Source organism: Dromaius novaehollandiae, chromosome 24 (assembly GCF_036370855.1).
Source record: "Dromaius novaehollandiae isolate bDroNov1 chromosome 24, bDroNov1.hap1, whole genome shotgun sequence".
In the NCBI taxonomy this organism is placed as follows: domain Eukaryota; kingdom Metazoa; phylum Chordata; class Aves; order Casuariiformes; family Dromaiidae; genus Dromaius; species Dromaius novaehollandiae.
The window spans coordinates 3,056,745-3,079,374 of NC_088121.1; the positions used below are offsets into that span (position 1 = coordinate 3,056,745).

General features: G+C 36.5%; 1 protein-coding gene across 1 annotated transcript in view; it reads left to right on the top strand.

The window, feature by feature from the left end:
- GNB1 (G protein subunit beta 1) overlaps positions 1 to 22,630 on the top strand; it is a 54,272-nt gene that overhangs the window by 25,798 nt on the left and 5,844 nt on the right. Inside the window, 6 exon segments of the mRNA XM_026096509.2 lie at positions 6,523 to 6,630; positions 10,892 to 10,930; positions 12,746 to 12,852; positions 14,882 to 14,945; positions 17,116 to 17,278; positions 21,078 to 21,144. Coding sequence (XP_025952294.2) covers positions 6,574 to 6,630; positions 10,892 to 10,930; positions 12,746 to 12,852; positions 14,882 to 14,945; positions 17,116 to 17,278; positions 21,078 to 21,144 — 497 coding nt within the window. The 5' untranslated portion in view covers positions 6,523 to 6,573.

Here is a 22,630-nt window from a genome sequence, read left to right on the forward strand (position 1 = left end):
TATTCTCTCATGGATGGGAAAAGAAGGCAAAACTTCGTGTGTGCAAAGTGGCTCTTCTCGGAATGTTCTTTTTAATGTTTCAGTATTGCTTGTTCAGAACCTAAGTGTCAAGTTTATATTTTGTGTAATCGTGTTTATATCTAATATTCGTGGCACAGTGAAACCTTCATTAACTTCCTGCCTTTATAACTTCAATTTTTTTGCCTCTTGTGAAGTCTATTAGTCTGTGATGAGTATTTCTTTGGTCACATGTCATGTAAAAAGTATTTCCTCAGTCAGACTTGTTAACTATCCATTACTAGGTATTTCCCTGTTTTTTCAAAAAGCAAGCATCAAATGAATATTTCTATAGCGTGTGTTCTTTTATATCATAAGCCTCTTGTTTTTTCTCTAAACCCATCTCTTTAGCTATTCTGTAATTACTTATGCTGGTCATCCCTGGACACTTTGCGGAGCTGCAGAGGCTGGAACTGAACACAGTGTCCAGGTGTAGATAAACCATTGACTTACACAGTGGCATTATAATATCCTATTCCCTATATAACTTTCAGCTTCGTTGTAGCCAGTGTTGTGCTGAGCCGGTATCTTTGAGCTACTCAGTATACCTCTTCTAGTTTTTCTCTTCCAAATGAAGTTTGTATCACAGCAGCTTGCGTGATTCCATACACTTCTTACATTGTGTTTTTATAAACCTTTTCAATGATCTCTAATCTCTAAAGTTCTCTGCACCATTTTTGTGATGACAGTATCCTGAGGTGTGTGTGCTTCAGGATCAGAAGACACCCCTGAAATTATTTTGTTTTCTATTTCAGATCATGTAAGTTAGAGCATGCACACTGTGTTTACAGCACGCACACTGTATTTTCTGTTGAATGACAATCAAATAAGAAGCAGTATCTTGTTCCATTAAACAAATAAACAAACAAAAACCCTGAAAAAGCTCTTCAAAACCAATATGATGTCCAAACACTGGAATTAGCAGTGGATTGCGTATAATTACTTTGTCATTGAAAACATACAAGCTGCTGTACATGTTGCTAATAGGTTTTCTAGTATCTGATAGATTAGAACAGCTTCTTTTAATCGGATGACCTGCTATGAGACTGTCTGGTAGGCATAATGTGATCATGTTATTAAGCCTGTAAAGTTTTGGCTTTGTTTTTGCAGATGATTCATGTTGCTGTTCGTCTGGCTGTTTCATACATATTTGAGTGGTAATATATTAACAGGAAAGGTGTTAGGGGAACAAATACCAGAAAACAGCTCATTCATATGGAAGAAAGGTGATTTAGCTCGCTTGCTTATAAAAGGACTACTTGGCTAGTAGTCTGACTTAGAAAAATATAATTTTAAACCAAAGTTACCGAAGTTTGCATTGACAGTGGTTCGATGGGATTACGTTAATTGTTGATGGTAATGATAGATAGCAAAAACAAAAAAACCTTGTGCCAAACGCAGTTTGGCCACTGAGGGGTAAAAATTTGTAATTTTTTGACCTAATGTAAGCTGTGATGAGAAATTTGGGTTCTTTTCATAACTGTAGAGATTATTCACAGGACAGGTGATTTAGTTAGGGGAGGATGGGAGGCTACTTTTTTCTTTTTTTTCTTTTTTTTTTCTTTTTTTTTGGATAAGAGGTGTGGGAAAACGAAATAAAAATGAGGTGTTTAAGCTTTCTCTTATTGCGGTTATGAGGACCTTTTAGAGAAGAGTCATACTTAGCTAAACGAAGACTACATGACTGAAGGAATTGTGTTGTAATTCAGTATAGGTGAACATCAGTCTACATGTTAAACTGATGGTATTAATGACAACTCAGTAGCTTGGACTTCATTGGGTTAAATAGCTTTAGTTCTGGAAAGGACCTTAAAGTTGTAGTGGCGAAATGAGTGGATTTGAATTGTACCTCCGTCCTGTCACTGTTTTCTATGAATTGTGAACTTTAACTTAATGTTATTGTACTGGAATTATAAGTATATATCCTTCTGCAGCAAGTATTTTGACATTTTACAGATTTCACAAAGCTTTCTATTCATTTGTTCAGATTCTTGTGCAGAATTGTTCAATATTTACGACTGCACAGATATATCTAACTTTACTGTTTCATGCAACATAGAGAAAAATAAAAAGTAGTTATGTTACTTTGAGACAAGGGACATAATAAATCCTTTTGGCATAGTTGGTGAATTGTGAAGTCTTATCATATATGGAAATAATTTCGAAATACAGCTCTGTTCTTCTTCCACAGAGATGGTAATATATCTCGTGGAAACTGAGAGACGAAAGTTTGTTGTTATTTAACAAGTTATCTGTAGACAGTACTCGGTTTTCCTCTGTGGGAAAACGGGAAACAAAGCAACTCTTTCATGGGTAACTTATAATAGGTAACTAGAGACTTGGGTCACTTGGAGTAGTGAAGACTAGTGAACTACCTTGCAAGTATGCATATTATTGTCCCTAGCAAGAAGATAATTATCTGTAACCTATACTTGTCAACAAGATTTGGGGGGAATTAGGCTTAGAGCAGAGAGACTTAAGCCCTTCAGCCTATGGAAAGGTCTTGAGCAGGTTCAGCAAAGTGAATGTGTTATTCTTGAGAAGCTTACCTTTGAGAACACAGTAGCACATTCAAGTGAAAGTAAGGTAAGTATGAGTTTTGCTACTACCTATTTCTTTGCACCTATGATGGTAATTTGGAAAAAGAGGGTGTGGAACTCGTATACTAGCTTTTTGCATGAGGCTAGCTTGATTTAGAAATTTAGTAACTTCTTTCAAAACCCCAGGTATAGAATCATCTTCCTTATCAAGCTAACAGTTTCTCCTAGAAACCTTGTTCTTTTAGCATGCAGTTAAATGTCCTTAGAACATGCCAAGAAACAAAGTTGAGGTATTCAACTGTGGTTGAACAACACTTGAGGTATTCAGCTGTGGCTTGTTTCTAACTAGCCTGGGTTGTTATCGAAATTTCTGCTTGTTATATTTGTGACTGTAGTATGAATGAATCTGTATAAAAGTTGTCCATGTGTGGAGAGTGAGAATAGATTAAAATATATTTTTCCATACAATTCCCTAACCTTACCTGTTGTTGTGCTCTTTTAAAGTTTGTGTTTTGTTTTGTTTTTGTTTTTAATGCTGAGTACTAGTGAGCTCTGCTGATCTACAGAATAGCCAAAAAGTCTGGTTGAGGATAAAGCCTTTTTTCCCCTGCTCGTGGGTCTCGTGTTATTGGCATAAATCTAACTGCGTAAGACTTGATGTAAAAGGACGAGAGGAATGGCCAAGTTGGTTGGTTGATCTGTAAATTTTAGTCTGCTTCAAAGAACTCCTGTATTTTGATGCCCTTGGCTTTATTGGGATTTTCATTTCCTGAGTGCTAGTGAGTTCAGTCATGTTGGTAGGAGTTAGATTTTCCTGTTAATATTTAAACAATAAAAAGGCCTGCAAAGGGAATGGGGAAATCTGGTTTAAACAACTCCTATTGATGCTGTGTCACAAATCAAATTCAAAGTTTGGAGTTGCTTGGAATGCATAAAGGCTAACTTGTAACTTTAAATGTAAAAGTGTATTTACCTTTATGGTATGAATTTGTTGATATGGATATTACAGTTTGGAAAGACATTAAGGTTTTGACACATTCAGCTTCTAATTGCTGTGCAGCAAATACTGAAACATGAGCCATAGGAAGCAACTAAAAGTCAAGATCCACAGACACTGCTTTAATAATACTAGTTGACAAGTTCCTTGAACTCCTTGCTCTCTATAATAATGGAGACAATATCTTGCATGTATGTGTAGAGGTTTCTGTAGTCTTGCTAAAGCATTTTAAAGTTATTCAATGAAAGGAAGTCTTTCTTAAAACACTAGTGAATGACTGTCTTTTGTGGTGGAGTGCGCAAATAAAGCATTTTAAGAGCTTAGCTGCACAGTAGATAAAGCAGGTGTGTGTGCACACACTCACCCACCCATCCTATATATATATGTCTGACTCCTTCAAAGATGAGAGTGTGCATTTATGAAATGACAGCAAGTATATACAAACAATCCAGAATGTTACTACTAGGTTCAGTTTCTGTGAAGTGAACTTTCTCAGTATGACCTTTTTCCTAGGCAGTTTTCGTTTCCTTAGGTCTCTTTCTATTCCATACAATTAAGTTTTCTTTCACTTAAGTGAAAGAATTGTTGCGTAGCGCACAAATTCTGGCAGAAATAAATTGGCATCATTTTAAACTGTGGGTTGTAGGAGGACATATTTACTTTGACGGCCATTAGATTATTCACCCTATTATATTTTAAAATAAAGCTGCAGGTAAATTTTCAGTTTAGTTACTCAAAACTCTGCAGCTGGATTTCTCTGTCCTAAATCTTTGTCTTGATCCTGTCATTCAGTTGCTGTGACCTTGAACAGAAGACTTAGGTTTTGGATCATAGTTTCTTTCTCTGAAATAAGAATGACACCACCTTTAAATTTTTTGTACTCTATCTGGAGAGGCTGGTGTTTGCTTAGTGAAAATTGGGCTATATAGTAAGTTAGCATAGTAACTTGGCAGAAATAGAATGAGAAATCAAAAAACTGTAAGATCTCAAAAGTTGATTCAATATATTTTAAAGAATAGTCTCTAGAGTTTGTCAGTTTCTTTAGGAACGGAGTAGTGCATACTTCTTCACAATATGTGGCTGAGCTGTACAGAAGCTGTACATAGCGATGACCTCATGCTAAAAACTGGAGGGAGACCCAGCTGCAGAGTATTCTGCCTAAAATGTAGACTGAACAAATGATCTTGAGAAACAAAAGAATATTCAAAAGAAAACAAGGTTGTTGTAGGATAATAAAACACTCTTGACAGGTTTTGTCTTAACTGGATTTTGAACTAAGCTGAACGAACAACCAGTCTTAAAGAGGCTTAAGGATGACCCTGGAACCAGAAGAGAGAAAGAGACCTAGTTTTGCTATAAAGCAAAGGGCTTTCAAGTTGTATGAATGGAGTTCTTGTGATAGAAACTTAAACAAAATTCCGTCTCTAAAATACGTACAGTTTGAGAAGAGTGTAAACTTGTAAATGATGATATGAAGAGCTTTTTAACATTAAGTTCCTTTAGTTTTTTGGTTTGGAGTACTTTCTACTACGTAGAGAGCTCTGAGAAAAGTCTGGCTATGGGACAGCACTACTTGGGGAGCATTAAGGCACAAATAATTCTTTTTTTCTTTAGACAGTGATGTTTGCTCTCCCAGTTTAATTTCCCTTCCCAATATGTTCTGTTACTGTGATTGGCTAAAAAATTGGCAATTATCCTTATCTTTCCTCTTGGGAAGGGCTATCTAAGAGCTTTAGAAAAAGCAAACCCCTCATGTTTGCAAAGGTAGATAAGCTGATTAAATCCCAACAGAATAGTATGCATTTGCATTTTTTAGTAGTAAAAGAACAGTTCTGGCTAGTTAAATAGTCTCAAAAGTGCACTGCTTCATAAACTCTAGGTATTCTATGTAACAAATACCTTGTTCTGCAGCAGAAGACAAACTTTATTATTGTGTCTCTTCAGCATCTTATATTGGTAACAAGCATGCAGAGTTTTTAAAACAAAGTTTAGGTACAGCTGAGTTTTTGGTTTAGAACGCTGGTGAAAATGCTAGTAGAACCTTTCTGGAACAGAAGCTTTTAAAGATATATTGTATGCTTAATAGAAAATTCATATATGTTTATACTGGAAAACAGTCATAATTGGGAGTAGTTGAGGCAATTTAGTGTGGGGTGTTTTTGTTTTTTTGTTCAGGCTCTATCTTTTTGGCTACAGAGTGCAGCAGCCAGAGGGCTGTGTATGAATGAGTAATTAGGGGAGTACTGATGCTGGGAAAATGAGGTGCTGGGAGGAAAATGGCTCCTTCCCTCAACATTCAAAAAATGCTACTTTTATTCTGACATCATGTTAATGTTAAAATCCATTATGAGAAATGTTAGGGAGGCAATTTAATAATTAGCAAGCAGAAACCTGTGTGATGTTTGTGAACCATTTCTTCTCCAGATATCAGAGCAACATTTCTCATAATCGCAGTTCATACTATTTTTAAAGAATTCTGCAATTGCTTGTGTCAGTCTATAAATACTTATAGTGCCTGTTCTTTCATGGGGGGGTTCCTTATTCTATTCTTAAAACCTACAGAAAATTTCTAGCTTCTGTGTTTGGTATTAGTATCATCTGCTGGAAAAGTTTGCTGTTTTATTCGTGGAATTTCAGTTTATACAAAACTGAATTCGAAAGAGACAGGGCAGGGGGATAGGGAGGAAAGGAACAAGTTCAAATCATTTTCTATTTATTGTGGCTGGAGGGGGGTGGGGGGGAACAACTAAGCATATTTCAAATATGGTAATACCTTGTTCTGAGGGGATTTCAGAGATACTGTCATCTATTTCAATGTTTGGAAACCAGTCACTATTTTTGTGTGTGTGTTTGAGCTAGCTGAAGTGACGGTTTGCTTTTTAATTTCAAGCTATGACTCCTACTTAGTCTAATTATTATTTGTTTCAGATTTCTGGTCCTCTCAGAGGTGGCAGTGAAGTGCAACTTTAGCACGGGAAAATGAGTGAGCTTGATCAGTTACGCCAGGAGGCTGAGCAACTGAAAAACCAAATCAGGGTATGTATTAAATCAGTGGGTCATGAAGTCACTGTACAGGTGTATGGTTATTTGTGTATCTTGAGAAGAACAGAAATGGACAGAAATGATTGATATATAAGTTAATATTTTCATAGTGCATTTCAGAGTTAGTGTCATGGGTCTTTAGCAAGTGTAAGCACATGTAGCTGCTTTTGGAAATCACTTTTTGGTTCTTAATATTGCTTAGAAAATAATAGCTGCACAAATAAACGCACAAAATGGCTTGGATCAGAACGAATGTGCTTGCTTAAGTTTTTCTGTACCAGACATTAAACAAATGTTTCACTTTCCTTGCCATACCTGTTGCACCTGCTCATATCAAATGCATTTGTGATAAGACTAAATGAAAGGGAACATGCTTTGCACGCTAAGTTGGTTACATACAGTGATCTTGCACTAAACAAATAATCAAACAATAATTCGTCAACATATAATATGCCAAACTTAGTCACCCTCTGAGAAAATAAGCTGAGGATTGAAGCTGAAAACTTCCTGAGCATGATTAATGGTTTACACAAGCTCATCTGTAGGCTGTCTTGTGAAATAGCAGTATTAAGGTGTAATTAAAGCAGTATACGACATCTTTCTGAATTGCTGATATCTGCTCATTTTCTATATACTGAATAAAAGAAGAAGAGTGAAATCAGTCTATTTAAGGAAACAGTGTTGTCCAAATGACACATGTTTTAGATTTAATTTGAAAAATGTTTTATGAAACTTGGCATGCATTAGAATATTATCAGTGTTTTATTTCATTCTGGAGGGGAATGTAATCATACAGAACAAAATTTATGATCCATTTTTCAAAATTAATTAAATGACTATAAATGAGTTTAATGTAGACCAACCCCAAATCTTCGCTGATGGGGAGATTCAGGAGGGACTCTGCTTGACGTCTCATGCTTCTTTAGAAATGACGTCAAGGACAGAATGAAGTTAAATCAAGTTGAAACTGTCTCTTAGCTCTTTCTTACTCATCCTGGTCTCTCTGTATGCATCTAATGCACTTTTCTGTAGAGATCTTAGCAGCTTGTTCTTTCGGGTGACTTGATGGTAAAAATACTATTACTGAAAGAAAGAAAAAATCCCCTTTAGAAAATGAAACATTAAAAACTATTGGTTGTTTTTTGTGCATCATGGTTTGACATCTTCAAGGTATGCTCTGTGAAACTGGACAGAGGATTTTAGTTAGTCTCTGTCTAAGGGTTCTGCTTGTTCTGCTTTTTGGTCCCCTCTTGCATATTCCTTCTGTCGGTCTTCCTATTTGCTAGTAGTCTATCTGTTGTGTGGACCTGGGAAGAGAAAACTTCAGAGGGATGGAGTTTTTTCTCCTGCTATCCTTATCCTTGAGGAAACAGTCTCTAATCTCAGAGCTGACAAAGCTTAAATAAAATCATTTCCTGCATCAGATTGAGGTTATAGTGCTTGCCTGCCTTGTTTCATCTTTTCGTTTTGAGACTTGTTCATGAACTTCGGCTTATGGAAAGTGTGTGCATGCGCGCATGTGTGTTTTTCTTCATTGATAGCTGGACAGCTAGCTCAGAGGAAGTGCCTAAAACTTACTGCAGGGCTCAAGTCTCCCTGATACCAAGTGCTACCAGTCTCTCACTCCACAGAATGAAATATCTGTGTGCTGTAGTGGCATTCTTACAAATCTAGGTATTTGTTCTTGTAATAATGAACTGATTAGGGACAGAACTTGCAGTCAACTGGGGTAGTCCAAGAGTACGTGAAATCTCTTTTTCTCTCAGACAGGCAGCTTAATGATTCCCTACCCCGAAATCTTCCAAGGTGGATAACAGTTGTCAAAAGCTAGCTGACATGTCTAACTTGGTTCAGATTTTGGCAAAGATTCTCAACTACTATTGTACATGATGAGACCATACAGTGCTTGTTCAGTCCATCTTGAATCAATGTTGGCTTTATTTTATGGGTGTGTAGTTGTTGAATGGGCAATTGTATGTTTAATATGGGAACGGGATCTGGAACCTCAGTGCACTCCTGTCAAGATTCATGAGGCTTTGATTTGAACCTAATTTAGAACAGGTCATAAACCACCTTATCAAGACACTGGTTCTTTTCTGTTGTTTGAAATTTCCCCTAGCAGTGAAAATGAGACACCTTTTCTTTCGTGTCACATTCCACAGGGAGAATATGGTACTGACGCTTACACGGCTTCAGAATCTTTTTGTCCCCTACAGGCATGAGTCTCCACATCTTAAGAAATTATGATGTTAAAACTGAGGTTATCTGCAGGCCCTGTTGATAGGGAAGACCAGCTACAATGTTGTTCACCATGAATTACTTCAATCTGTACAGTTGCATGTAAGCCAGTAAAGGTTGGAGACTAGCTTAAACTAACAAATTTATGTACTGGCTTTCTTTCTGTAATTTTATTTATGTCCCAGTATCTTCAGATGCGCTAATAACCTAGAAAAAAGAGAATATATAGTATTAGTGGATGAAAACAAGCAAGTGTGCTGTGATTATAGGGTAGCTTTCATGCCAGAATGAGCATAAACTAATTTATTAGTACGACAGTTTGCTTAGCTGCTTTTAGTTTTATTTAATGGTGTCCTCAAGTGACTAAGCACGGAACACTGATTTCATCTTTAAAGCTAAACACTGTTACAAGAACTTACATATACACAAATACACATGTGCACGTGTGCGTGCACACACACACACACACACACACACACACACGCGCGCGCGCGCGCACAGAGGATGTTGGTATGTGCCTTTGAACAAAGTTCAGGCAGATAAATAACCTATTCAGATTATCTGATAAATTTCTTGTAAATGTTCGTGGCTTTACAGGTAAGAGACTTGCCCAGTTTATTTTTCCTACTACTGTCATAGGGCAATTCTCTGAAATTGATATTCCTAGGTGGAAAAAGTCTGCTAAGTTTTAACAATAGGCCTCAGTGTCTCCTTTAAGAAGCTGTTCTACCCAGTAGTTCTTCCTGCAAAAACAAAAATGTTTAGCTCTTATTTTCATTTTCTTGGATGCATTATTCGTACTCCCTTCTACAGTGCAGACTTTTCTCTTGTGTTTTCATAGTTTTCAGATGTTAGCTTGTTTTTTCTTTGCAGTTGCATGTACTTGTCTCTAATAATTTCACCTGTATCAGTCCATGTTCACTTTTTGTTAAATTCTTCCTTATTTATAAATACTTCTGATAAAGGGTTATGTGAACAGCTGGAAATCAGATGCAATTGCACCAGATCCATATAGGAAGAAGAAACTCTCACTATTGCTGAGCAGAAGATCCAGATTTTTTTTCTACCTTTCCTTTTAATAGCTCTTTTGATACCATCCGTAAGAAAAAAAGATTTCTCTACCTGTATAATTTGTGTATTGTTAAGTATCTCTTGATTACTTTTAGGTAGTAAATGAAAACATTATTCTTGCTGGTATTCTCTAAAACCGTTTGTAGTTATCTAGAATTGAAAGTGAAAATTCTGATGTGATGACTAAAATAACTGAGTTCCTTTGAGCTGATTCTGTCCATGCAAAGTACTGTTGTAGGGCAGTTTGCAAATTCTCTGGTCATTAGTATACGTAACTAGCTTGATAAATTAACATGTCTTCCTGTTTTCCTTATTTTAAGTCTCTTCTGAACATAATAAATGTTGTCTTGAGTTTTTTTGTCAGGTGACTTGATGACAAGGAAACTTGTGTTATAATTAAACTTTAGTAAAGCAAGCTTCTAAGCCGCTTGTATGTGCAACTTACTAAGGGTTGCTTCCAGTCTTTGTTGGCAAAGCTTTTTATAGGATTGTAGGATAATTCAGGTTGGAAGGGACCTCTGGAAATAATTTAGTGCAACCTCCTGCTCAAAGTAGGGTCAGCTGTGAGGTTAGACTAGGTTATTCAGAGATGTATCTATCTGGGCCTTGAAAAGCTTCCAAGGATGAAGACTTCACAACCTCTCTGGGCAAGCTATTCTACTATTTGACTGCCTTCATGGAGAAAATGATGTTACCTTTATCCTAAAAGAAAAATAAAATTTCAGAGTGAGTGCTAGGTGTGTTTTAACAGCAGTCCGTTCTTCTTATGTTCATGTTCCAGTTATGGTGGGTCCTCCCTGGATGACAAGCAGAATGCTCTCTTAAATGTTGTTTTGAGGGGACTTGATTAACTTGACAAAATGAAATTTGAGGATGAACAGATGTACAGAATTCCTTTTGAATTCTCTAACTTTGTTTTGTTTTTTTGTTGCTGCTGCGGTTGCAGGATGCTAGGAAAGCATGTGCGGATGCCACCCTGGCTCAGGTAAGTTTTCATTAGAGGTTAACCTGAATTACAAAATGTCTCTTTTATAGAAGGAGAAGAAGGTATAAAAAGATGTCTTTCATTCAAATTAGTCTTTTTTTTTCTTTTCCCCTCCTTGATCAATTTTTTTTCTTTGCCTTTGGGTGGTAAAACACTTCCTCTGTAAATGTGTGTGTTGATTATGCTTGCGCAGTTTCTAAGAGCAGTAGCCTTGAGCAGTACTTTGATAGGTGACTTGGGGCATATCTCTACTACTCAGTGGAAAATAATGCAGGGGAGCCTCAAAATTCTGCTATGGATATGTTGGTAGCACAATCACACTACTGTGGCAGTCTGAGCTGTAAGACCAGCTGAGGTTAACCTGCCTATTAATTTCAACATGGTGCTGCACTGATGTCTGAACTGCTTTTGAACCTGAGACTTCTGCATGTTGCTCTACTGTCACGTTTGATCCTATTGGCTTGGGCCTTAATCAGTGTTAACTGGGTGGAAGGGGGAATCTTGTGCCCTGCAGTCCATCTCATGGAGTAGACATGGTTTGTTTTTTTCCCAGAAACTTGGGAAGAATTCAGAATGAAACAGACTTACTGCACTGGCAAAGGTGGCTAGCCTTTGCTTTTTTTCTAGATACGTTGTGAATCAGTCTACTCTTGTCACATATTTCAATCCCTCTGCTTTAATATTGACTGATAATCATCCATATCTGATTTAAGTTTGCTCGTACAGAAGGGATCAATGTCAGATTATTCATTTAAAATGTCACTAAAACATCAAGTTAAAAAAAAGCAATATCAACATTTCTTTGAGCATAAATACTTTGCAATCTCATCTTGTATGAGGCACAATGTGTTGGATATGTTAGTTTAATTAATAAGCATTTCCCAGGGTGAAAGTATGCAAAAAGGCATCAGTTATTAATATAAGATGTGCACCATGGGAGAGTTTTTCTGTGTAGGAAACATTCTTATCTGTTCATTTGACTCCTGAGCTGTGTTAGTGATTTTTGGAAAAAGCAGAAATCTTTGCTCAGATGTACTTGCTAAATAATTCTGTAATCTGGAGACAGGAAAAGTATGCAGATATTAACCACAAAATGTAGTTACAAACTCTTGAATTTGTTGTGATGTGTACTCATTATGTTACTGTATTACCAGAAACTTTGTTGTTGTCGTTGTTTTTGTTTTTAAACAGTACTTCTCACCAGGCTGGAGAAATTATTTACATTAAACTTAACAGTATGACAGCTAAGCCGATGACTTCTTCACTTTGCTGTTTACGTATTCCAGAGTCTACTTTTTATCTTCCGAAAGTTAAATAAAACACGAGTACTATGAATGTAATAATCCTGTGCTTGGAAGACAATTTATATTTGACAGTGAATTATTCATTCATCCTTTAAAAGTGGTGGCATGTCTAAAGCCTGATATATCTCCCCCTGCTATCCACTTTTGCTGGGCAACCTCCCCCCCCAAACTGTGAAGTCTATCATATATATCTATATAAAGAGTAGAGAACTCTGATCTAAGTCTGAAATCTCAGAGGTTTAAGAAGATAAGACCTGAGCAAAGTTATATCTGAGAGTCTCTATAAATGTGATAGGCTGCATCTAGATAAGAATTCTGCATTTGTTAAGTAAACAAGTCTACATAAAATAATTTTTGATTGTCTTTTTTTTTAAAACTGCATATTTGAAATATGGGACGTATTCTTTCTTTGATCTGCATTGGAATGCTTGTGTAAATGTAATTGTGTTTAATGTGTTACTTTGGGAACTATGGAGTGAAAGTTTAGTGTATAACACCATTCCCACTTCAGATTACAGCCAACATTGACCCAGTGGGGAGAATTCAAATGCGCACTAGAAGAACGCTCCGGGGACACTTGGCTAAAATTTACGCAATGCACTGGGGGACTGATTCCAGGTGAGTGCTAGTGGTACAGAGTTAATAATTTGGCTTCACTGTTCTTTTGAAAAGTTGAATACCTGGAACTGTCTTCCTGTTCCGATCACTCCTATAACCAGGAAAAAAAAAATCCATGAGACTTCCCCTCCCCCCCTCCCCTCCCCCGAAATCCCCCAAAGAAACACTTTTACTTAGGGATGGCTACAGTCTACTTGAAGTCTTCCTTTTTAGGTAAAGGCTGGAGTTCAAAGCAGCCTTTTTCCACTTTAAGTGGGAACTTAAAATTGAAGGAATCACCCCTGCCTGCTTAAGTTTAATAACAAAGTACTATTCGGGTACCAAGAGAACTCAGCAACATTTAATGTCACTTTCACTTTGCTAACCTCCATGTTTTTGGTATTGGAATGTACATTTGGTATCAAAATACCAGTCCCTTCTACTTGCTTGAAAAAACATAGTTGTGGTACCATAGGAGTTCTGAGGAGCTGTAGAGATAGAGTAGACCTTTGTACCTATTGCCATTTTTTTCCTTTAAATGCTTCTTACTATTCACTGATGTTAATGGTCTATAGTGAAAGTAAATGCTACCACTATCAGCTACTTTAATTTTTTTTTTCTTTCTCCTGTTTTTTTCTTCTTTTTTTGGCACACTAATGTCAGGAAATTTTCAAACTTCAGTTAAAAGAGTATGTTGCTGCTTCATTGCAGGAACGTATGGAATGTTTTTTTTTCCGTTTTTTTTCTTTTGCTCGTAGGAATTAGAAGGAATCTAGTTGTAACTTACAACTTGATAGAGATTTGTCAAAGGAAGCTTGATGTCACTAAAATTATCGTTTTTATCAAATTTGTGCAAACGTTTCACTATTTGAAAGGAATGTGTGAACTCTCGTGTGCATGTATAGATTAAATACATTAAAGCAAAATAGCCAAGCTCTTACAAATGACAATATGCAGCATGAAGATGGAAAATGTGTCATGATGTGTTACACTTCCAATTTCTGAATTGCTTAGCACTTTATTAGAAAGGCACGATTGTTACCTAGTGAGTTAAGCTTTGTAGCATTTTACACCTTAGCTCTCTATGCCTGCAAAAGAAGGTAATGTCTCTTAGGTATGTAGACTTTGTTGCTTTAGGCTCCTCTTTGGTGTATAGCTTAAAGACGGGGATTCAGTTTCTTGTCTGGCAGGAGTCTATCAAGATAGCTCTAAAATGTGATATAGAGTAAGAAAAAAAAATCAGCGCAGACAGACTGGAGCACTTCACTGACTGCCCTGTGTTGTTCAGCTTGGGAAAGGTCAGATATGCACTGAATTAATACTGTTAAAATATTGGACTGTTTTATCCAAAATTACTTGGAAAAGGTGGAGACTGAATAGATGTTTGTCAGTATACCGATCTATTTTAAACTTGCACAATCAGGTAAGAGAGTTGTGAACAACGAGGTGCATCGTGGCTCAAACAATTGCAGAGTGGGGAGTAAGGAAGCTGGTTTAGAGTAAAATTATTTCTAAAGTGAGCCCTTCCATTAGTAACATCTTTGCATGCTGCGTTTAACTTTCATTTCAGTGAAATGAAATTTCATTGCATTTCATTGCATTTCAATGCTGACATACAGTCAAGGTTTTTGAAAGCTTAGAATTTAAATTCCAGTTGTAAAAATAAGAAAGGGGAAAACATGTTGATATAGAGATTCCCAAACTCAATGAATCTGAAGCTTCTGTGTAGAACACAGAAGTACTGGTTACATGAAGATTTTCTGCTTTAGTTTTCAAGATTGAGATGCTTGTTGCATGGCTGCAGGTTTTTCTGAGGTTGGAATGTGTAGACATGTAGATGCCACCTTGCACATTTTCATAATATTTAGCATGTGAAACTGAGTGCTTGCAAAATTATTTTTATAGTGCTAATAATTAGACTGGCTAATGATGCACTGTTCTTAAATGATTTCAAATACCTTAGCCTTAGTAGTGGAGACAAATGTCATCAGAAAGATGGTTCTTCCTGTTTTTCTGCAGTGACTATATTTACTTGCTTTTTCCTGTCTAGGCTTCTAGTTAGCGCCTCCCAGGATGGCAAACTTATTATTTGGGACAGCTATACTACAAACAAGGTAAGATTAACTGACATATTCCTGTATTATAATTCCTTTGTAAAGAAAAAGGAAGGAAATATTACCTATCATGATTTTGGCTGTATTACTTTTATAGTCATAAGCCTAAATTTTGACATCTCTAAAACAGTGAAGCTTGCATATAAGGAGCTCCATCAGAGTCCTAAGTGCATTATGTATGGAAATGCGCAACACCTAGAAAACCCTACTTTGTTCTGGGGAATGCTTTGATTTGTTTTGATGCGGCAGAAGCATTTATCATCAGAGACCAAGAAGTAATCAACATTTTGCACCAAAATAGTCAGACTTAAGCATAGCCATGGTGATTTCGTTTTGGTGTCTGCGTTAAAGTATTGAAATACCAGAAATATCTTATGGGCCATCTGCTGGCTGCAATCACGTGATGCAGTTCAGAGTTACTTTTACTTTCATATGACAATAACTGGTATTTAGTTGTTACCGTTGCAATTAACAGGGCTAGCAACCATTTACGCCTTGCCCCTTTGAACTGGGTTGGCACAGCTGCTCAGGTCTTTGTTGTGCATAGGAGAACAGAATTGACCTTTTCAAACAATCTTTCCTTGTTTAGCTCATATCATGGCCTTGCAAATATTTTTGTCAATTCACTTAAGCAAATGGCGTGCTACAGAGGGGGAGCAGAAACAAACAGCTAAGGCAGCATCTACTAAAGCTGAGATTGTTGCTGAAAGCCCTATGTTGGAAAAACTGCTGAACTCATAACTTCAGTAAAGAGTGATGATGATGTTTACTAAATAGAAATAAATTCTTCCCTTTGTCTTCATCCTCCTCCCCTCACCCCAGTCTGCAGGTAAATGTGTTTTAAGTGGCTACAGTGCACCCTGTCAACTGAAAGATAAGCTAAAATAATCACTGTATGCTATGATTTCCATATTAGTATCTCTTCAAATGAGTGTTAACCCATAACATCACCAAGAGTAAGGGAACACCTTTTTAGAATGGGGGAATGATTCAGATTGTTACTAGACTGAACTAGATCAGAAATGGAACTCTTCAGGTGCAAAAACATCACCGCTCCTCCCAAATGCCCTGACAAAATTGACTCAGTGAAGTAGTGATTGAGTTTAAAAAACAAAAGAAAGCTACAATTATAGCTAGTAAGTAATTTTATGTTAATATATTATTAAACTTGACTAGATAGCACCCAGAGACAGTTAATGCAAAAATATTTGTATGATAGTCATGAAGATGTTCTTTTGGCAGTTGCACCACACAATGGAAGTAACAAAGTTGTCATCAATATGATCTTTTCCTTCTGATAAACTAAAATGCCTCAAAATAAATATTTGGATTAGTTCCGGGGTATAAGACATACCAAAATGAGCTGGATGTGTTTTTAATGCTGGGTGTTGTTCTTTAACTGCCTATTGCTGCAGGATTGCTGATTACTCTAGAAGCAGAGGGATAAACAATCTTCTACTGTCTATTTAAAAAAGATAGGAAAATTGTGAATATTACATGAAATCTCAGAGTATGTATAAGGATATGATCGCTTTCTCAAAGACATTATGAACAAATTTCAAGGATGACAGCAATGAGATATTGAGACAAAAAAGGTTTAGCTTCAATAATTTTGTATAAAATTCTTTTTTGTTTGAACATGGAATGAAAAGGAAATAAGGGGTAGTTATTTAAATGTGAAGTTTGATTGTTTGCAGTGGGCTTCCAAGGAAGGATTTAAATGGGGATGAAAGTAGCGATTTCCTCACTTACTCATTCATACCATCCAAGCTTGGAATTGACAGTTTTGCTTACTGTACTTGGAAGTCAATATTCTTGTGAGCCTGTAATAAACCAATAGCAAGCAGAGCACTGAAACTAAATCGTTTAGCCTTTATGAGAATAGCTGATTAGAATGGATTCAGGGAAAGCAAATTTAAGATTTTTAATGACGGCTTTAATTGATGTGACAAACTACGTAGACAAATTACCCTTAAAATAGTTTGATACTCAAATAGCCAAAGACTTTTTCCCATGGTGTGCTTTTTCTTTTTCTTTTTTTTTTTCCCTCCATTTCTTCTTGTTTTTGACCAGATAATGTGTGGCTTGAGAGAGAGATGAAAAACTTATGGACAGTAATCTACTAAGTCAGTTTTTTGTTAACGAACTAATTGGTGTATCTTTGTTTCAGGTGCATGCTATTCCCCTGCGTTCATCTTGGGTCATGACTTGTGCATATGCTCCTTCTGGAAATTATGTGGCTTGTGGTGGTCTTGATAACATCTGTTCCATTTATAACCTGAAAACTCGTGAAGGGAATGTACGTGTCAGCCGTGAACTGGCTGGTCACACAGGTGAGTGCCTGTTTCAAGAATGAACAAGGCATCTAAGCGCATAGTGAAAACTTTTAGGGTTTTTTTTTTTCCTTCCAAGTCTGTTGTACTTCAGAGTTTCATTGAAAGGTTATTTTACTGTCTAGTCTAAGATAACTTTGTTAGTATTAAGTATAATGAGTTTTTTAAACCCTATTGTGTGTTAATCCGTCTGCTGTGTTTCTGGACCTTGGTAACTAAATCTTCTCCCTTTTTGATGAATTCAGTTTCTAAATAACTTTCCCTTTTGTTTCCAGCTTTACCAGTTTGTACATTATTGCTTTTAAAACTTCCTGAAATAGTTTTGTGTCTCTTAATCATGGTAATCAAAAGCTTTATACAACTTTCTCAAAATTTTAAGTGCTTGGATATTCACTGTAATAGCTTGACAGTGCTTTACTGTACACGATAAGCAGTGCTTGTGTTAAGATAGAATATGTTGTTAAGTTGTCAGTTCATCGCAGCATCTTGGCACAGAGTTAAATTCTTCATTATGAACGGATCCAGTTTCATGTGCACATTCTTCAATCTGTTTACATTATTGATGCAGGCTTGCTGGAGGGAAGATATGGTAGACACTTCAGAAACTTAATGCAGTCTGTTCAACATGTCTTTGTGGAGAAAGCTTTTACTAATTAATTTCCTGTTTAAAAAAGATACACTGTATTGTGCACCTTTATTTCTCATAATTAGACTGTAGCTGCGTAGTATCTGTTTTTGAAGGGCTTTTTCCTGTCCTCATTTTTAACATCTTTACTGATGATGATGCTCTTTGAACAAGAGAAACATACGAAAATGTTTTTAGAAACATTTCTAACTTTTCATAAGACAGCTTTGTTCTGGTGGCTATTCCATAGCTGTAGAGGTTTGAGTTTTTGCTGCTTTCTCTTCTGTTTCTACTTCTCTCCCTTCTCCCCAAAATACTGAATCTTCAAATTTTTGCCTTCAGTTTTTAGGATAGACTATTTGTGGATGGGTGAGACCTTGGGTTCTAATTATAACTTAAGATGCTCTCATAATTGAGAAAGGTAGAAACAGCAGGTTCATTGAATCTTGGGTAAAATCATAATCAGTCTTTCAAAGTCTTCACTTTCTTGCAGCTGCCTGTCCGTACTCAGCATGTGCTTTCTCAGCAGTCTCTAAAATTGAATAATCTCTTTGGGGAAAGAAGTCATATTGAACAGGACGGAATATCTTACCTCAGTTTTCTCCTGTATATTTCAATCTGTACTCACTTATGAGCTTACAGGAGAGGTTATAATAGTGAACATTGCTACAAAGTAAGGTGTGAAGTGCCTGACGTGTGTCTGCTGTGACTCCTTTCTGTTGGTTTAGTCTTAGAAGCTAACATGATTGTGTACTGAAGAACTGAACCAGCACATCGATACCAAACCTCCACTTGCTTCTTTTTTTCTCTCAGTGGAAGGGGAAGGTGTTTAATGGCAGGTATTCTGAGGATTCTGAGTTACATAGTTATCTCCAGGCCAATTAAGAATGCTAGGAAGAACTGTGAAATGATACAGCCTAACAGACTTTGCTTCTTGAATTATGATGTAAACTATACCTGCAAACTTCTCCATTAGTGACTGACAGAGCAAAATTCATCTAGTTAGGTAAGAAGGATTATAAACTGTAATTGTCAAAAAGTTTTTGAAGCAAGAAAGTCCCACATGGCACTTAAAAACAGGAGTTGTAAGTGCGAATGAATTGAACAGGTTTTTTCTTTCAGAATAAACCAAGGGAATCAGCTTTGTCATGCACCTTTAAATGCAAATTCCCTCGCTGAAAATAACCATGTCCTTTAGGACACAAGGATGAGGGAGATGTGCACCTTAGAAGCAGCAGTAACCTAGAAAATATGAATTGCTTTTATTATTGACTGGTAATGGACAGTGGGGGTTTGTTGTTGTTGTTTTGGTTTTGGGGTTTTTTTTGAGAGTGACATTGGAAATTTTCAGAGGAAAGCTGGGTGGGTGGGTGTTTTCTTGAACTTAGTTGAAAATGAAAACATTGGCTATTTAGTAGTCACTTTGGTATCACAGAGAGTCCTAGAATAGCACTGAGCCTAACATACAAATCAGAAGGCTTCCGCTTTCTTCCAGAATTAGTAATACCTCCAGCAGTCTGCAAAAGAGGAATCAGCTGTAATAAGGCATTTCTGTTACGGTTGCAGCTCTGAAGCTGCACGTCATCTCTATGATCTCTTTCTTTCTACAAAGAATGTAATCCAGTGTGCAGAAAAACAGATTTCTCTTGCTCTAGAGGCTGTCAGCTTGGCTCTGGAAAAAACCTTTAACAGTTCTGGAGGAAAAAACATCAGGTGGGCGCTGTCTTGCTGGTTTTCTGCCTGATCAAGACTAATTATCAAGAGTAAAGTAAATTGTATGAAATCTATCATTGAAGGAGACTAAGGTTACTCAGAAATGAATAGTTATATATTAGTGAATTTTCATATGGAAAAGAATAAAAAATGTGAACTAAAGCAGGCTTAATGCTATTTAATTTTCTTTCATCTGTCTTTCTTACAAAACCTTATTTTAGCTATCTTATTTAGAGGAGTTACGTACCATCTGGGTGGAGTGAGGAAGGCAGTGCTGATTTGACCTTCAAGTAGTGACTGTGATGTGACCAGGAAAGGGATTTATAGGAAGGCACCCTTCCCCACTTTCAGGACACAGGGAGAAATGAAGTAACTCATCAGCTTTGGCTTACAGTGTGTGGCCTTGCATACACATACCAAAATCTTGAAAGAGGCCTTAGCAATAACAAGTGAAGAGCATTATTTCTATGATATGGTAGCTGCTTACTGATCTCCTTAAGGTTATAAACTATACTTATAGCTGGGAAAACATAGATCTGTCTATTAGCATGAGGATTAGAATTTCATTGTGATGCAAGAGACATTGAAGGAATACACTTGAACATGACCAGTTTGTGTGAAATCTTCTTAAAGGAACAGTTTTAATGGGCTACTCTTCTGTGGCAGAATTGAGAAAAGCTACCAATAAGCCTGTAACTGGAAGCTGATGTTTACAGATTGTCATATTTTGCTTTAGCTTGCGTATTCAGAAAGGTGTGTGCTTTATAAAACACAATGAGATAGAGGTGATAGACTGCTTCTGTAATCCGAGTTGCTACATTGAGTTTGACATGTGGTCCTTTGGTAGATAAAAGGAACAGAAATACCCCAAATCAAGCATTGAAATCAATTCTTTGATACCGCTGTTGGAAGACATCTGATGTATATGCTCTGTTCTTTGTATCGAACAAGAATGTAGTTTTTTTTAACAGCTGTATGATCCAGCCAAGGTCATAAGTGCTTGTTGATCCTGGATGCAGCGTCTTGCACGTCCCCTTTAGTGTGTACAGTGTAGGGTTATCTGCACTTCTCTCCAGCTTGGCACGTAGATCCCAGACCTTTTGTCTTTCCTCTCCCTCCTTCGCTCTCCTTCCTCAACGAAAAGGAAAAAAAAAATATTTACAAACGAGTGTCATGCTTAGCTCTTTGGTTAGGCTACTTAAATTTGGGGGGGGGGGGTTCGTTTGTGTTACAGACATCTTAATGAGATCAACCTGCTGTGGTACACCAGTGTAGTGGTTGAATTGGCATGGTCTGTAAAGAGTTATTTTGTCCAAAAGTTTTGAGGTTCCTACCTTAAAATTTTTTGTTATGTTTTAGGCTGCTTCGTAGTTCTTACTGAGACTACATGAGAGGAAGAAGCAGCCATTATGGAACATAAAGTAATCTGTTTTTTTCATCCACTTTTGATTTTGTTTTCAGGATACTTGTCGTGCTGCCGTTTCTTGGATGATAATCAAATTGTTACTAGCTCTGGCGACACCACCTGGTAAGCAGTAAAATTGTGATGTGAGTGTTAGTAATGGCTTTTCACGGTTAAAGTTTTACTGAAACAAACAATTTTTGTTAAAGGTGATATTCCTCCAGAAGACTAGAAGTGATTGTCAAGTTTTAACTAATAATAAAAAATATCATGCAAATTTATTAGCTTTCATTGTTTAGTTATGTCCGTATTCTGAAGAGTCTCATCTAATTCTTTGTGACAAGATGATATATGGAATTTTTGACCATAAACACTTGGCTGCTGGAAATAAGTGTATTAGGCTAATGACTGTTTTTTGAAGTCCTATAGTATTCAGTATTTGAAACTTATATAAAGAAATGACCTTGTTTAAAAAAAGTAACAATCATTAACGCTATTCATAAGAGCTCCTAGAAAGCATTCTACAAGGACAACAGTTTTGGAGGTTTTTTGTTTGTTTTTTGTTTGTTTTGTTTTGTTTTTAGGAGAATGTAGGTATATATCTTAATATAATATTAGCTGCTGAACCCTCAATCTTTTTTTATTGATTTTTCTATTGTATCTCCTTCTTAGAAGCAATACAACTCTCCCAAGCAGCAGTTCTTAAAAACAAAGGTTGTCCAGTAAATCTCTTCTATATAGCATCAGTCTCTTTCCATGCCCTTCTGATTTTGAGTAGCTATTGAATATAGATATTTGGGGTTTTATACAAAATATTTCTAGTAAGTTCTTAAAAACAAGCTGGATCTATTAAAATGATGCTCTTCACAAGAAGATGCAGCTGTTTCAGGAATTATTGTAGCAACTTGGCAGTTAAAAATTTATACGTGATGTCATCTCGGTTCAGCCAAACTCCCAAAAGGGTAACAAAGTACGTTGATCTCTGATTTGCCTAGTGCAAATCTGCAGCTAATGAGACTGGCTTACTGAGAAGTAGACAAAAATTAAATATCCTTAATGGTTCTTAAATGTTTAGACCTCTTTTTAGGGAAGATCATGGTATTGTTATTTCATCCTTTCCTACTCTTTTATTATCGTGGCAGTGAGGTTGCTGTCATGGACAAGTGGGCAACTTAAAGACAAGAGACAAAATTCACCAGGTTATGCGTCCTTGACGAGTTTTTAAAAACAACAGAAATGCTGACTCAACTTTTGCTGTAGCCTTACAAAGGCTGCTCAGCCTTATAGTAGTTTAGAAAATAGAGCCATTGCCATTTCACAAGAAATAATGCATATAAACAGCCATGAGCATCAGTCATTCTGTTTGCCCTATGTTTCCAGAAATGTGTAAAAAAAAAAAAAAACAAAAAAAAACAAAAAAAAAAAGAACAAAAAAAAAAAACACTTTTTTAGGTAAGACTTTTAAAGGTAAGAATAGCATATACTTCTATCTTAAAATAAAATAAGACACTCGCACTCACTTGCACTCACTCCCCCCGCCCACCGCAAAAAACCCACATTTTAAAAAAAAGACAGCTTTTTAATTCTTCTATGCATGGTTATTTTGTAAAGA